At 37.9% G+C, this 16,962-nt stretch overlaps 1 protein-coding gene across 1 annotated transcript in view; it reads right to left on the bottom strand.

Moving 5' to 3' along the window:
- Positions 1-16,962, bottom strand: part of eys (eyes shut homolog) — a 330,983-nt gene that overhangs the window by 87,981 nt on the left and 226,040 nt on the right. The window contains 2 exon segments of the mRNA XM_053479756.1: positions 4,111-4,269; positions 16,665-16,894. Of these exon segments, the coding sequence (XP_053335731.1) occupies positions 4,111-4,269; positions 16,665-16,894 (389 nt within the window).

Genomic DNA, 16,962 nt, shown 5'->3' with positions numbered 1-16,962 from the left:
ATTACTAATGATTGCTATGAGATGCGTTTTACTCAATTTAACAAAATGCTGAGGGCATTTTAAAAGCAAATGTGAAGATCTGCACAATATGCTAGTTAAATGCAAATGACTGTATTTTACTACATCACATCCCTTGGTAAAACAGACCCCTGAAACATCTGTATTTTAAAAGGGAAGCTTTCCAACAAATGGAAATAAATACAGTGACAACTACAGTGAGAAATGCTTTTTCCAGTCTGTTTCTTACATCGGCTTTACAACCTTTATAAGGCATTGGCTTCATAGGGCATTGACTTCCTCCGTCAATATATTGAATAACACGAGCTTCCTGGTTGTTAGACAACAGGGCAGTTAGAGATCTGACAGGTGTTTCATCAAGTACTGAATACTAATTTACTTTCTGTTATTGACTTTTATTAGACACACACCAATCAGCCATAACATTAAACCACTGACAGGTGGAGGGAATACCATTGACTATCTCATTACGGGGGCACCTATCACGGAATGGGATACACAAGGAAGCAGGTGAACAATCAGGTAAGAGTTAATGTGTTGGAAGTAAGAATAAGAAGCTGAGAGACTTCCAACAAGGGCCAAATTGTGTGGCCTAAATGAATGCAGGTTATATGGGGTGTTCTTGATATATACAATGGTTAGTACCTAACAAAATCATAATAAACCACAGTATATATCGATAACCCCTTACAAGACCTGCCATTTTGGAGATGTTTTTTATGGAGAGTCCTGAGTGGCCAAAGCTCACTGATGTATGTGAGGAGTAAAGGCTGGCAAGTAAATGCTGGCTATGATGGAAAGCCGTCATAACCCATGATGCACTGTAGCTTGCTGTGTATGGGCTAAAGAGTGACTCCCTCAAAAGGCCAATGTTGACCCGTGTCCACCCCCAAAAGTGCCTAGAATGGGAATGTGGGCATTAGAACTGGACCAAGGAGCAGTTAAAAAGGTGGCCTGGTATGATGAATCACATTATTATTTTTTTTTTTACAAAACTTGGATGCGAGTATGCAATATGTGTCTCTTTATTGGGGAAATTAATGGTACTAAGATGCATTATGGAAAGAAGACATGGGGGCAAAGACACTGGATAGTCCTGGGCGATGTTCTGGTGGGGGACCCTGGTTTTTGGAATTAAAAAGGATGTTACTTTGACTAACCACACTAACAGACCAAGTACACACCTTCATTGCAATGATATTGAACGGCAGTGGCCCAAGGATAATGCTTCCTGATACACTGATAACAAAATGTTTAGGAATGGGATGAGGAAGATGCTAAGTAGTCAAAAGTGTTGACATGGCCTCCAAATTCCTCAGATCTTAGATGGCTTAAACATTTCTGAGATATGTTGGATAAACTAGCGTAACCCATGAAGGCTCCACCTTACAACTTATAGGAAGTTGCTACTAACTTCCTGGTGCTGGATACCGCAGTACACTTTTAGAGGTCTTGCGAGTCTAAGCCTCAACGGGTCAAAGTTGTTTTGGCTCCACAAGGCTAACCTACACAACTTTGAGCATGTTTCTGTTGATTGGTGTACGCTGCTTATTTTCAAGTTACCTCCATAAATTTGTTCCAATTATAAACTGTTTTCAATGTCTATTTAATTCATTCAATTAATGATGTTACCAATAAGTAGAGTGTGGTGGCTTAGGTTGCCTGTGTCACTTATGTTACAGATAAACATGACAAAGTTTAAGTTGAATCTTCCTGATAAGGTTAAAAGGAGATGTTTAGGGTTGACCTTTGCAATTTAAAAACTCACTCACTCATTGTCTTACAGTAACCACATTATCCTGTATTCAGGGTCACAGGGGACCTGCCCTGGAGCCTATCCCAGGAGACTTAGGCCATGAGGTGGGGTCCACCCCGGACAGGGTGCCAATCCATCTCGGGGCACACACATATCCACAGACTAAAGGCAATTTGGGTACGCCAATTAGCCTCATCTGCATGTCTTTGGACTGTGAGTGGAAATCAAAGAACCCTGAGAAAACCCACTAAGCATAGGGAGAACATGCACACAGGGAAGGGAATCGAACCCGGACCCTGGAGGTGCCAGGCAACAGTGCTAACCACTACACCAGCATGTTGCCTCAACTGAATAGCAGAATTTAATATTATCTAATGATAATTAATTTGAACCCCTTATCCTCATGTTCTTATGGACTCCAAATATTACAATGTTAATAATGTGTTATAGAATAGCACAACCTCTTTGTAACCTTTTAATTTTGGAAATAAGATACATTTTTCTAAATGTCTTGGATTCTGCCAAAGGTTAGTTTTTTTCCAGCTGTCTAATGACCATATTAATAGAGAAGTATTTTAGGACAGCTCTAAAACAGAAAAGAGGAGCACTATTATAGACGTGCGCTCAGGAGATGCTTAAATGCCAACAGCAAACTCATTTTTAAGCTCATCAGCACTCAGGTGGCCATAGCAATGGAGAGTTTATTAAGAGTATGTCAGTGCTGTGAGAACTAGGAGTTCTGAAAAAAAAAAAAAAAAAAAAAGAACATGGTTAATGAATGTCATGTCTGTTGACCTTCTTAACCACTCATTGTCAGGATCCCTGAAAGGTTTCTAAGGTGAAATTAGATCAGGCTGAAACCTTGACTATAGCATGATAGAGGGGAAAAACAACAGATTTTCTATGCTGTTAAATGCAGTTTGAGTAACTGCAGTTGTTTTAAAAAGAAACTATTCTGTACCTTTTCTGTCCTTAAATCATCAGGACTTGTATTAAAATGGATTAAAAAGGCAACAACAAAATAATGTAAATAAACATAAACTTATACATGTAAACACAGCTCTAGACCTTCCATTAACGTTCACGTCAAACATTAGAATAGGAGAAAAAATGTGGTCTCACATGACTTTGATTGTAGTGTGGCTGTTGGTGCCAGACTGGCTGGCTTAAGTATTTCAGAAGCTGGGGATCTCTGGGGATTTTCATGCACAGCATGTGTATACACAGAATGGTAAGAAAAACAACAACAACAACGACCAGTGAAGTGAGCGGCAGTTCTGTGGGCAGAATTGCCTTGTTGATGTGAGAGGTCAGAGGAGAATAGCTTTCTTGTAACTGTCAGCTGACACCGTAACTCAAATAAGCACTCTTTACACCTCTGAAAAGCATCTCAAAAAGCATATTCTCATGCAGATACATATATGTATGTGATTATTTAAAAATGCCTTGCCAGACGATAGTTATAAGTGTGTAGGGCGTGCGTCCTATGTGCACAAGTGAGAAGTGATCAGAGATTAAATACAGGTAAGAATCAGAATTCCGTGCCGTCCATGCTGACACTATGTCCCTCTGGTGTCTCCAGTGTCTCCAGGGGCATAGCGGTAAAGTACATATTTAATTAAAAACAAATAAGAAAGAAAAAAAACATCAATGTCTGGTTTAGGCCATGTCTACTCCGGAGGTGAATGCAGATAAAAGCATTTGGGCAGACCTGAAAAGACATTGTATTTGAATACATATACTTCAATATGAAGTTGGTCCCCCTTTTGCAGCTATAACCACTTTCACTCTTCTTGAAAGGCTGTCCACAAGATTTTGTGTTTCTGTGGGAATTCATGCCCAGTCATTTTGTAGAGCATTTATGAGGTTAGGCATTGATGTTGGACAAGAAGGACTGGTTTCGCAATCTTCGTTCCTGTTCATCCAAAAGGTGCTCTCCATGAGGTTGAGCTCAGGGCTCTGTGTTTGGGCCAGTTGAGTTCTTCCACACCGAACTTATTAAACCATGCCTTTATAGTCAGTGCTTTGTGCCCAGTGGAGCACAGTCATGTTGGAATAGAAAAGAGCTTTCCCCAAACTGTTGGAAGCATAGCATTGTCCATGATGTCCTGGTATGCTGAACCATTAAGATTGTCCTTTACTAGGGATAAGGGACCTGATTGATTGAGACACCTGACTTTAATAAGTAACAGGTTTGGCCAATTCTTTTGTCCATATACAGTAATGTATGTGAAGCATTTCATGGATACAGATCCTAGAGTGCCAATGTGTCTTCCACTGTATGAAAGCAAAACTTAACAATACATACTGAAGAACAATGAAAACTGAATACTCACTGTAAAGTATGGTTCCGTTGGGAGCTTTTACTTGTACGGTGACATGAATAATCGCTGCGTCTCTAGTAGACATGGTCCCAAAAGCTGTATACACTGAAGTAAAGGGTTGAAGCTCCAAGTATGAAGATCCACTAAATAAAGGGAAGAATATAGTGGTTTCTGAAACATAGAAGGGGAAAAAGAAAAAAAAAAGGAAGAATGTCTAATTAATGAAAGTCAATGAGGTCAATTATTGTGATAGTTAAAGGCATATTAGGGCACATATTTAACAACAGGCAGTTCATCATTCACTCATTCATCAAGCACATTAATTCAGATCATTAGCGCTGACAGTCTTGTGCTTAAACAATTCTCCACACTGTTTGCATTTAAAATGCTTGAGCAGCTACAGCCTACTTAAGGATTCCAAGAGTGATGCATTCTCTGACACTCCACCCACATGCAAGGGCAGAAAGGAATCCCATCATGCTCTGCATGAGGCCACTGTTATCTCAATGAAGATGACAGATCCGTGTGACTTCTTCAGGCAAGCAGGCTAGAGGAATCTCCGGCTTCACTCGCAGATCCTCCGTGGCAGTAATGAACCCTTATCTTTTTTGCTCAAAGGGCAATGTATGTAGTGCTGTCACGCAGCTCTGTTGGGTGATGTCATGGGATTCAAAATGGAAAACCCCGGCAGGCTCACTGATAAGCGTGAGTCAGCAAAGACATAAATAGTAATGACACAGCGGGTCACAAAGCATGAAAAAGCAATTCATGCAGTTTTTTTTTATAAGTGTAAAGCACAAAGATTTTGTACTGTAATGATATACATAAACACACTTACAGTACATATAGCATTACTATTATTGACTGCATTTAGTGCTGACTGTGACATTCTTTCTAACAACAATTTTTTACATACTGTGTAATGTGTTAAATGTAGGTTAATTCCATTATAAAACCCTATGTGTACAAAGAAAATGGTTAAAGAAGACGAAGGCTTTTCCAATGCCTGACTGCTGAGAAGAAAAGCCTTTCTAACCTTCTGAGGAATGTTAATCTAAATGCCGTTAACAAAGTTTTTACATAATACTTGACCGACGGGAGATTATAACAGTTAGTACACAGTAAGAGTTAATGGCATCTGATTGCTCATGACTATTAAAGTCGTGAGGCTATCATAACAACACAGCGGATATTTTATAGAGAATTTCATGCTGCTTGATGTGCCATGGCCCCCCAAGATTTCTGACTTGTCATCATGTGATTTCTTTTACCAGAAGAGCCGTGTGTGCACTCACAAACCCTGTAATTTTACTGAATTAAAGGATGCCATCTGATAAGAAGTGGACAATTTCAAGCAAAGTATCGAAAGCTGCATTCAAGACGATGGTCGTAATCCAAATTTATTATTATTTTTTTTAAATAATAAGTAACTCAAATGACACGTCTTGCCCTATGCTTTTGTAAAAAGCATTTCATAATAACTAAAAAAGAAAAATACATAGTTTGCAAAATTATTTACAAATTAAAATTCCTGGGTTATAACTGAATAAATTTTCCCTCCTGTAAGACAAACTTCTAATAAGCTATTTTTCAACTTTTCCTTGAAATAAATCTTGAATGTCCTGTTGAGCATGCTCTGTGAATATCCTGTGGCAATTCATTGCAACAAGTACAATATAAAAAAGAATACGGCATCAACATGACTCTTCCTAGAGGAGTCTTTCCACCAAATGTCAGTGCACAGTAAGAATGGTTCTAGCCAGAGAAGCAGCCAAGAAGATAAGGGTAACTCTGAAGGAGCCCATGAGATACACATTGCAATTGGGAGAAGATTTTGGCTCCAGGCACTTGACACTCCATAAAGCCTGGCGAGAATAAGCAATTATTGAAAAGATGTCATGTGTGCTTGGAGCTCAGTAAAAGTGAAAAAAGGTTCTCTGGACTGATGACACTTCTATGTTTAGAAGAAACCCAACACTGTTTATCACTACCCTACAGTGAAACACTGTGCTCTCAGGCATGTTATACAGATTTGTATGATTGATGTACAGTATATTAATACAACGGGCAGGATCAAAACAATCTCGGTCATACATGGCTAGTATTAGAATTAAAAATAGTAAAGGTAAGACGAAGAAATCCAAGATTGCATGCAATTAAAAAAACTAAACAAGGACAAAGACAAAGCAAGGCAAGGTACATAAAAAGTTGTATACTGCATTGGCTCAAAATCAAGACCCCAAATGTGTTAAAATGCCATACTCAGAGCCTAGATCTAAACCCCAGGAGAGAATCTGTGACAAGACTGGAAAATTGCACCGACAGCTCTTCTGTAATAATCTTTCTAACAAGAGAGTAAAACTAGCAGGATCCAGATGTGCAAAGAAGAAAAACTCAAATCCCAGATGAGTTGCACTTGGAAACAACCGTAATGCCCCTAAAATGGCCAAATCCTGACCAAACACAATTGAATGCAAATGTAACTTGGAAAAACTGAATCTTCGAAGATGATTGGACATATCAGTCTACAGTATGTTTATTCTTCCTGCGGGAAGTTTTAAACCAGTTTTCTCATCTGTTTTGAAACCGTGGCGCCAATTAACGCAGTGATGTAAAACAGCGCTATGAGATATAACACAGGTCGACACATCCACAGCAGTCCGAGTTGAAGGTGTGTAAAAATACCTGAACTGAGAGTGTGATGCGCTAAAATCAGCAATGATGAGTAAAAGGCGTGAACATTTATGTGTCCGATGTAGTAATCTGCTTTAAACAGGAAGCGCATTTGCGTAAACACATTTTTTCTCTTTGTACCAAGTAGCTACGTCCTCATTAACCCTGCACTGAAAATAACGTCAGCCAAGATGCTGCAGGAGTCCAGTAACTGATACCATCATATATGCCAAGAGATGGTGAGTAAGACAGTGAGTAAGAGCAAAGACTGGAAATTCAGTTTAAGACACAGGTTTTACTCCTAGCATTCCCTCCAGAGGTTAACCTGACAATTTGAACAATGAGAAGTGTCCCATTGCACAATGGGGCACATTTATGAGGGCTGAAGACGGTGGTAATGAGGCGTTCGAGGAGGTCAGAATCAATATGGGAATGAGACTGAATAATTTCCTGCTCCAGTGCTTTGCTGTCTGGGACTGAGTCATGTGATCCCACTCCCACTACTCCTCTTTTGCTCTTCTATGCAGCTTACATGGTTGATAAACTTTAAGCATAGTCACTGACCTCCTGCGTAATGTTAGATGGACCACTTTAGCAAGAGACAAAATTTACTGAAGTCTCAAACTGTACTCTCTGAATTACATTATACTTGTTTGTGTATCCAGATTGTCACAGTCCCTGAAATTATAAACATCCCGCAATAGGGACCTGTTCTCATCAAGGTAACGGTTAACTGTAATTTAAACCAAATGAGCAAGGACTTTAAGCCCTCTGACCAGCGAATATAATTCTCTCCTAAAGACTTCAGTACAGTATATGCAAATAACCTTTGGAACTTGGAGTTCTCTCAGCTGCTTAGATGTGCTGCTGCCTCTGAAGTGTGCATGCAGGGACCCAGAGAGTGCTTGAGCAAATTTTGGAATCCTATAAAGCGCTCAGCCCAGACAGCACGCCAGTCAGACTGACGGACCTTTTCAAACATTCGATGTGATTTGCTCTCTCTAGTGGAAAAGAAAATCATGAAAGTACATTAAGCTTGATGATGCTACAGTACAATTGAAATCAACCTAGAGCAACAATGATTAATATACTTACAGTTGCTAAAGAACAGTGCTACGATTAACAGAAGCCTTTTACATCCCTTTCAAAACAAATAACCTCATATAACACTTTGTTTTTCCCAAAAGTGATAAACACAAGGGAAAAAAAAAAAAAAAAACTTCTATCTATTTTGACTTGCACAGCAACTTTTTTTTCTCAGATACTGTATTATGTTATTGTCAAAGACATAAAAGAACGGAGCCAAAAATGTCAAACAAAAAAATTAATTTTAGAGGCACGTTTAATATAGTTTAATTTAATTTGTGAATAATATTAAATTACATGTATTAAGCATTACAAAAAAGTAATATTATACCGATTTATTCATCTTGTTTATTTAAATCACAGAGACGCCCCCCCCCCGCCCCAGAATAAGGTATACATTTAACATCAATTGTACAGTACATTCCATAGTGCATTTAATTAGAGAATTTAAACAACCAACACCATAGCTAATATTCTATCATGAAACTATCTGGCAGAAACAGAAATCTTTAATAATTATATATAATTTTTAAAAAATTTATTGTATAAAAATATACATATATGTCGAATTTTGCAATGAACCAAAATGTTTACGTGTTACCGTGAAATACTGCGTGGAATAAAGGTGTGAGATTCCGTTTATTAAGTAGATTTCAAATGTACATTCATAAGCGCGTATTACAAATATACAGCGCCATCTGTTGAATTTTGAGATGAACTAATTATTTTTTTAAGGTCAGTTTGTTATGATATGATATAAGGGCGTTTCCCGTTGAAATGTAAAATTAGCATATCTTTTCTTCATGTTGGCCGACTGCAATGAAACAAAGCCTGCATGTTACTTTAAGCTCATCCAGAAAATGGGATGCAGTGAACAAACAGTCAGACTAAAAATTCCAACAACCTTCTTGATTGGTGATGATCTTTATAATCATTACTAATCGTACATCCTCCCAAATTATTTTTAATTTATAAAGAGCATAATATCATCGATTATATACACAACCTCGTTTCCCCTCTCGTCTGTTTCAACCACTCAGCATTCAGCATCACCAGTATACTAATTATAGATGCTTTTATGCTTGAATGACTCATAGGTCACTGTAGCCTTAACAAACAAAAAGGCTGCTTCAGGTATACAGTAGTACAGGGACTGCACTGTAAACACGAGCCAAAAAGATGAGAGCCTGGAGAAGTATTCCTCAAGACTACATTAATAATACAAGAAAGTCTGCATCTTTGGAAGCAAAATAGGAAGAAATGAGGTGTGGCTCAATACCATTTGCACAAGTCATTAAATATATTTTATTTTTGTACAAATGACAACCTTTTCACTGACAGCTATATTTTAAAAGCTATATTTAAATGATTTCTATAAAAAAAACAGGTTTTGTCTAATAATCAAGTGTTTTTTGTTTGTTACTGCCACGTATATATATATATATATATATATATATATATATATATATATAATTATTTAACTAGCTATAACTATATAACTGGCTTTCTCCAAGTTATTATGGATCGATAATAATCGATTCTTGCGTTTTACCTTAAAACAGTTAAGTAGTAATCCTATTAATAAATCTTCCTTAATGTTAAAAAATTTAATATTTCATTAGGAATGCTACATTGTGGGAACCATTCACAAAAAAAAAAAAAAAACACCAAAAATGTCTACCTGATGATTTCTGCCTGAGGTCTTTGTGCATGAAGTTTGCATGTTCTGCCTGTGCTTGGGGGTTTCCTCCGTGTACTCTGGTTTCCTCTCACAGTCCAAAGACATGCAGATTAGGCTAATTGGTGTTACCTTAGTGTGCAATTTGTGCGTATGAATGTTGACTGGAGGTCCTTCCACGGTCGTAAAAATAGGAATAAATACAACGTTCACCATTGGCCTCCACAGTCCCTAGTTGGACTACAGAGGATCGTAGATGGATGGAAGTTTCTAATTTGAATTATGCAGAGTGAGCATAATGTATACACGTATTAGGAAGAAGAAATAACTATAGTGTAGCAGCCTTACAATGCCAGATTAATGGGTTTAATGCTAAGCTCAGGTGAAAGTAACTCAGTTTATTCAGATGGGACCAATGCATGCATCTGATTAATCAAAATCAATGAGCTTTACTTTCTTGCTAACTTTCTAGAATATGTTTTGCGCACGTTTGGATTTAGCACACTTTTATTGCCTCATTTGAAGTACACAGGACTTGTCACATATTAATTGCCAATTTTTTTTAATCTAAAAAACAATACTATACAAATGATTAAACAAAATAACCCAAACCAACAATAGTACCTACTCTCAGTCAGGATGAGTGGTTATAAAGAAAGAAATGGCATAGAGCTTTACAAGAGTGATGGACCATGAGATCGACACAGATACTGTACCTGCCTGATGGATAGATGGAGAGAGAGGAAAATAAACACGTCATGATACAAGAAGCGAGTAAGCCTCAGGCACGAGTGATTAAGGGCATGTTGGGGAAAAAACAGATGGCAAGAAAAGAAAAATAACAAAAAATCTCAAAAGGTCCTCTTTGATCACAAGTACAGGTATTATGATCTGCTAGCAGGTAGAGTATACGATTGTTTACTGTTTATACATAAACAGTGTCATTGAGGAATTATGATGTTTAGATATTTTACTGGATATTCGCTCTTTTAATGATTTCTTCACATTTCATACATTGGAGGACCCGAAACCGGGGCAAAACTTTCTATCTGAATGTCTGTATGTTTGTCCAACCAGATTATATCACAGCATCACACGCAAAACTGGTTAATGAAACTTGCAGTACTTAATGTAGGTACTTGGGTAATTTGCTTGAAATTAAACTTGCACCATAAATGAAATAAAATGTTGAGTAGCAGTGAAGTTCGGAGCAGTTTTGTACCAGATTTTAAACTGCAAGTTTCGACAGCGTACTGTGCATGCGGTAAACTGAGGGTAAGTCTTAAATCGACAGCTGGACAGAATTTAATGAAAATTATGCAATATTTAGATATCTGCCTAAAATTTCACCTGCATCATAATGAGTAAAAGCGATGTTATGAGCAGTTATATGCCAAATGTAATAATGTATTTTATACAGTATATAAGCTACTAATTCAATTAAAACACCTGCACTAATACATTTTCACTAGAAAAGCTAAACTGAATATTTTTACTTGACATTTTCACTGTTTAAATAACAGCGCTGAAGTGGTATCAGTGAATTTTAACCTGCTGGACTCATTTTAAGACAAAACTTTTTTTCAATCTTTATCTGACCTACTTTTCCGATTTCTCATCTGTGATTCACTCTCTGATTACTGAACAGGAAGTGTATCTGGCTGACGGCGGAGAAGTACAACTTACTGTTAACAAGACATAAGATACTCATATATCTTACAATAGTTATTTCTTTGTATTAATAAGTTGAAAAAAGAGTTCTGCCCTACAACAGGTACTAACACTAGTTATTTATATTATAGGATGTTTAATTAACTTAAATTATTTGTCCCTTTACTGGACATTTAGTGATTTATATTACTGGATATTGGATTAAATTATTCATGTTACTGGATACTAAATTAAATCATTACCCATTATCGCAAGGAGACAAGGAACGCTCTTAAAAACAGACAATTTAAGTAGCATACCCGCCGAGTCATCAGATCTTCATGTCTACCAACTCATTAATAGGGGTTAAGGAAACAACAAAAGCAACATCTGCTTGGTGGCAGATGGAAGAGTGTGAAACCCACATGTCTGGTACAAAAGAACCTCACAGGAATAAAAAAAAAAATGCCTGGAAAGCTAATGAATTAATTACTGAATCAATAAATCAATGAATCTGCTTGCGTGATTATAAGATGTTTCCCCCCGGGGAACGCAACTGATCCAACCCCTCATATATAGCACCCCTGTTGCTTTTGTACTCTGCCTGGGGAGACAAATAGCATTTCCAAGGATTACTTAATTATCTGCAAATTAGCACTTTGAGAATAAATTGCAGAGGTGCCAGAGAAAGGGCGAGAGAGCATGGGGGAAAATGGTCCATGAGTTATTGGTAGGGGGGGGAGAGGGCACTGTTTGCCTTCACAGCCTTTTGATAAAGGCTCGCTGTGTCTGTGCGAATGCGCAAAGAAACATTAGTTCATTAAGATTTACGAGTAACAAGCAAGCATTAAATGTTAAGATTTAAGTACGCGATTTTAGTCGACACAGTGACGATTAATTAGCCTAATGCATCAGCGGCACACTAAAAAAGGACAAACGGAGGAGACGGACAAACAAATAAACCCCATAAAGGTATTATTTATTAGCTATTTTAAATACAGTACAACACTTTCACAAATTTTGAGACTTGTGCCAAAAAAACAAAACCGTGCTGAAACAAAAGCCCTGCATTAAAAGCCACATTATATAGCTAATTAATTTCCCGACACAAAGCTTGGCCTATGCATTATTCGTAAGGCACATCCTCACGGCTCTGGCTCCCACAGGAGGACCGATTTATCCGAAATACAGAAAGCTCAAGACGGAGAGAAAGCGGGAGGAAAAAAAAAAAGGAGCTCTCTCTCGTGTTTTCCGCGAGGCATACTGCATCAAGTATTCAAATGTTAAATATTGCCTAAAAACCACTACCAAGTGTTTTAATCCTTTTTTATTTTCCAACTCTAGAAACACCTGCTGCCTAACAGCAACAGCCCATTTGTGTTTATGTCCAACTACATGCTCATCAATCAATATGTATGATTCCAAGCTATGAAAAGTCTCAGTGTATAGCCTATGAATGAGGCTATGAATGACATTAGCATAAATCCATATTTGAATTCCAATTCCACATAAGACTGAAAGATATTCCTGAACGGCCTTGTGATTTTCAAGATGCATTACGATTAACATTTCACCCCGAGATGATGGAATTTTATATATTCCTGCTCAGAAGGTCCATACTAGGAGGACGTTTATGAATATTACAAAAACTTTATTGCTGTTGCGTACCGTCAGCTCAAATGCCCGAAGATATAAAATGACCAGATCACACTCACTTAACCACTCTATTTAAATCGCTCAATCATAGAGGGTTCATAAAAAGAAGACATGCTCATTTCTTTATGTATGTTCATATAAAAACCTTGCTTTGCTGACTGTTTCTACAGTTTTTCATGAGGGCAGTAAAGTATACAACATATCATTGATATACTGAAAGTGTGTGTGTATAGAGAAAAATAAACGCTCGTTTCCTGCATCAATTTACTGTCATGTACGTCATACAGCACACCGCTACGGTGCACCTAAAACAGTCACCGTTATGCCGTTAATGTCAGTCGAGGCTTGCACTTGGGCCACGACTTGTCCTTTTCCATACTGCAAGCTGAGGCAGAAGGACATAGGGCTGCTTTTAAAAGCGCATTAAACGGCATGGGCCCCAATTAGCACAGGGTATATGCTGGTACATACCATACGATCCTCCTGCAATGTCACTTACTGCAGACTCTCACCCGCTGAGCGTGAAAACATTCTCAGCACTGCCTTCTGTGTGATCTAACATTAAAAGAGATGTTTTCTCAGAAATTTTGGTCCCAGGGAAAATTAAAGTTCTACAAATAGTGTCAGTCTTTGGACAAATTTGTTCTGGGGACGGAGCCTTCTGAGAAGCAATGGCACCATTAAGATGAAAGGGATCTCACCCAGCACCATGCTGAGAACAAAAAAATAGGTTATATCAAAACCTGTCCAGAAAATGGCAAAAATCTCATACACATAGACTCTTTCTCTCTCTTACACACACACTCATACTCAATGAAAATTTCAGAATTGAAGCTTAATGACCGTGCTTGTTAGGGCCATTACGACACTTAGCAGCATATACTATACTGCCATAACATCAACACCACCGCCAGGTGAAACGCACAACATCGATATGAGACTATACTGTATATCAGTAAACCGGTGACATGATCATGGGCACCCAAGCTCAACAAAGCCTGGGGGGACGAAAGGCCAGCCTCTCCGATCCCACAAAAAAGCCAATGAGGCGCAACTCGTCAGAAAAGTCAATGCCGGCCGTGATAGAAAGGCAGCAGAACAATCCGACGTGGGATGTACTGGACAAACAAGTGTGATCCACAGAGGCACAAGGGAAAAAAATACATGATGCCTGTAAACCATTGCTTATGATAGAAATTAATTCCTTGCAGCTACCTTCACAGATACCAGTGAGAAAAAAAAAATTATAATAAAAAGTAGGGGGTTCAAATTATTGGCCTAAAGTACGCAATAAAAACATTACATTTTGCGCATGAAACTGTCTATTGCATTATTTAAACCTATAAAAATCATGATGAAGAGTCAACTTTACCATCAGAAAAAAATCATAAATGACCATGATTAGAAAAGCTTGGTCATAAAATAACTTATAGCAGAAAACAGATGTGTGGCCATAAGAGAAACATTTGTTGAAAAAAAAATTGAAAAAACATTTAATTAACTAGGGATCACAAAGATTGGAATTGGAGCTATTGGAAAAGGTCATGTGTCTGATGAGTGACTGACCGTATTCCATAGTGATGGGCGTGTCAAGGTAAGAAGGGGAGCGCATGAAGCGATGCACCCATCATGCAGCGCATCCACTGTACAAGCCCTGGGGGAAGTATTACGATCTGGGGTTACTTCAGTTGCTCAGGTCTCAGGTCTCTCCGTAACGTTATGTGGCAATAAAATTAAGGCAGATGACGACCTTGATATAAGGTCTCTATATACAGTAAATGATCAGATCCAGGCATAATATTTGCTCTACTAAGCAAGACCGAGCTGCAGGTCTTTTAAAGCAACACAAAAACTGAGAGCGGAAGTAAATTATTTTTAATTAATTCATAGCCAGTTATTTCTGCATGAGAAGAGCCGAGTGTTCCATTGACAGAAATCTATAGAATGAACTTGGGGCTCAGCAAATTAGCTTCACACCTGGGCATGGGCTTATCGACACCAGCACGAAACTGAGATAGCGCAGCACAGTAGAAAATACAATGAAAACACAATTAGTCTAATAGAGCTGTGGCTCTGAACTCGATGAGGACCGGCCACTTTTAAGTTTTCAAGCTTTCTCTCCCCTCAGCACACCTAATGCAACTAATAAAAGATTGCTCTCGTATGTCAGGAGAAAAGAAATACTAAATCTTTACAAATTGTCTCTGTCCTTAGTGTTAAAGCTGAAAATGTGGGCAGAAGAGAAAAAAGCTTTTAACACCTTTGTGCCGTTTGAAATGCATTAACAACTTTTATTGCCAGATGAAGAGTGACAGTCAGTCTGTAATGCGATAAATGTGTCCCAATGAGATCGATGTGAGGTTTGCATATAGTAGGATAGCAGTTTCGAACAAACTAAAGTTTAAATGTACGGTCTCATGCTAAAACAATGTACTTTAAAAAAATGGGTCTTCACCTCATACAGAATAATATTATATTGTAAGTTTTACCTTGTCAACAGTGCATGTCACTTATACATCTCATATAAGCTCAGTTTATATTACAGTATAAAGCTAAGATACTATGATTTTAATGTTCTATGAATAAATTCATGTTTCAATAGCATTTACAGCGTCCCCTCTGCATACAAAGCTCTCAAGGTGACATTTCGTATTGCAAAACGCATTTTCCCATTGGAAATATTGTCAATACAGATGATCCGTTCCAGCCACTCAAAAATATTACCAATACTACCAATTTCCAACAATATAATCATATTTTTGCATATAAAAATATTCAAAACATTTAGAAAAAACATGGTAATAAAGTAAAATCTAAAATAAATAGACATTAAATCTCACTTAACCTTAGTTTATAATTCCTCTTGGCACCGGCTGCTTAAAAAACTAAACTGAAGGTGGCTCCCTTTTCTTCTTGCTGTTGTCCTTCCTAACATTCTTGGGAGCCATGGTGCTATGTCTACACGAAATCTTGCAAAAAATGAAAAAAAAATATATATATATGTAAACTCATATTTCATTCATTCTTGCTTTAAAAAAAAAAAAAATCTAACAGACCATTCTTTTTTAAAATCCAAAGTGTAATCCTGTCCAAGGAATCTGAAGGCAGGAATAGGCAATAGTCTTAAGTACTGTAACTTAAAGATTTCTCCACACTTGTGTGAGATTTAAGTCCTCAAAATTTTTACAGAGACAACATCTATAACATGGGTTGAGCTTTTGCTCACAGCTTAGAGTTTACATACTTTTTCGGCAGTCGCCAATAAATGCTCTACTACTGCAGGTGGTGCTATTAAAAATTTAATGGCAATTCCCGTGACCTACAGGAAGAAGACTGCCTACTGCTAAGTAATGCATAAACTATTGTAAGCAGTTGTTGAAAGTACATGAATTAATAATAAAATGAATGAAAGAACTACTATTTTAGTTTAGCACGTACAAAGAAAAAAGGAACAAAAAAGTGAGATCATTAAACAAATTGAGGGTTGAGGTTGACATGTTTAACATGCGAGTGAAGCCTGGATAATTGCCTCATTTGCAAGGATCAATCACAGGCTTGGTTGCCTAGCATGTTCGCCCATAGTGTTTGCCCAGCTGCAATGTTTAGGCTTTTTTTTTGAGCTTCCAGTTATACAGGGCATACAAAAGTCAACACTTCTCAGTGAAAAAAAAAACAAAAAAACTCAGAGTTCAACATAAAGTCACATACATCTAAACGCTTTTCGGGTCCGGGGACGAACCAACGAAGCATACTATGGAGCACAGGTGAAAAAATAAAGATTAATATTCTTCAGAACAAAGTGTTTTGATTTAGGGTATGGTACCTTTCTCACACAGACGGCCGGTGTAATGGAGAGGGCAATTACAGAAGAACGATGCAGCACCACTTGGCATGGACAGAGGATGACACATGCCACCATTGAGACATGGCTCATCGGCGCATGCCAGTGAGGGCACAGTTGGCAGAAGATTGATGCTGCCTGCTCCAGTGGGAGAACTGAACGCATCGGCGGATACAGCAGCATGCACAAGGCTGTCCTGATGCCAGGAAGACCTGAAAAATACATAATGTCTTTTATATTAAAAGGAGTCAAAAAATCTGTACTGCTTAGATTGTCAATT

Source organism: Clarias gariepinus, chromosome 20 (genome assembly GCF_024256425.1).
Source record: "Clarias gariepinus isolate MV-2021 ecotype Netherlands chromosome 20, CGAR_prim_01v2, whole genome shotgun sequence".
NCBI classification, from domain to species: domain Eukaryota; kingdom Metazoa; phylum Chordata; class Actinopteri; order Siluriformes; family Clariidae; genus Clarias; species Clarias gariepinus.
The sequence above is the reverse complement of the archived record's forward strand: the minus strand, read 5'-3'. Positions and strand labels throughout refer to the sequence as shown.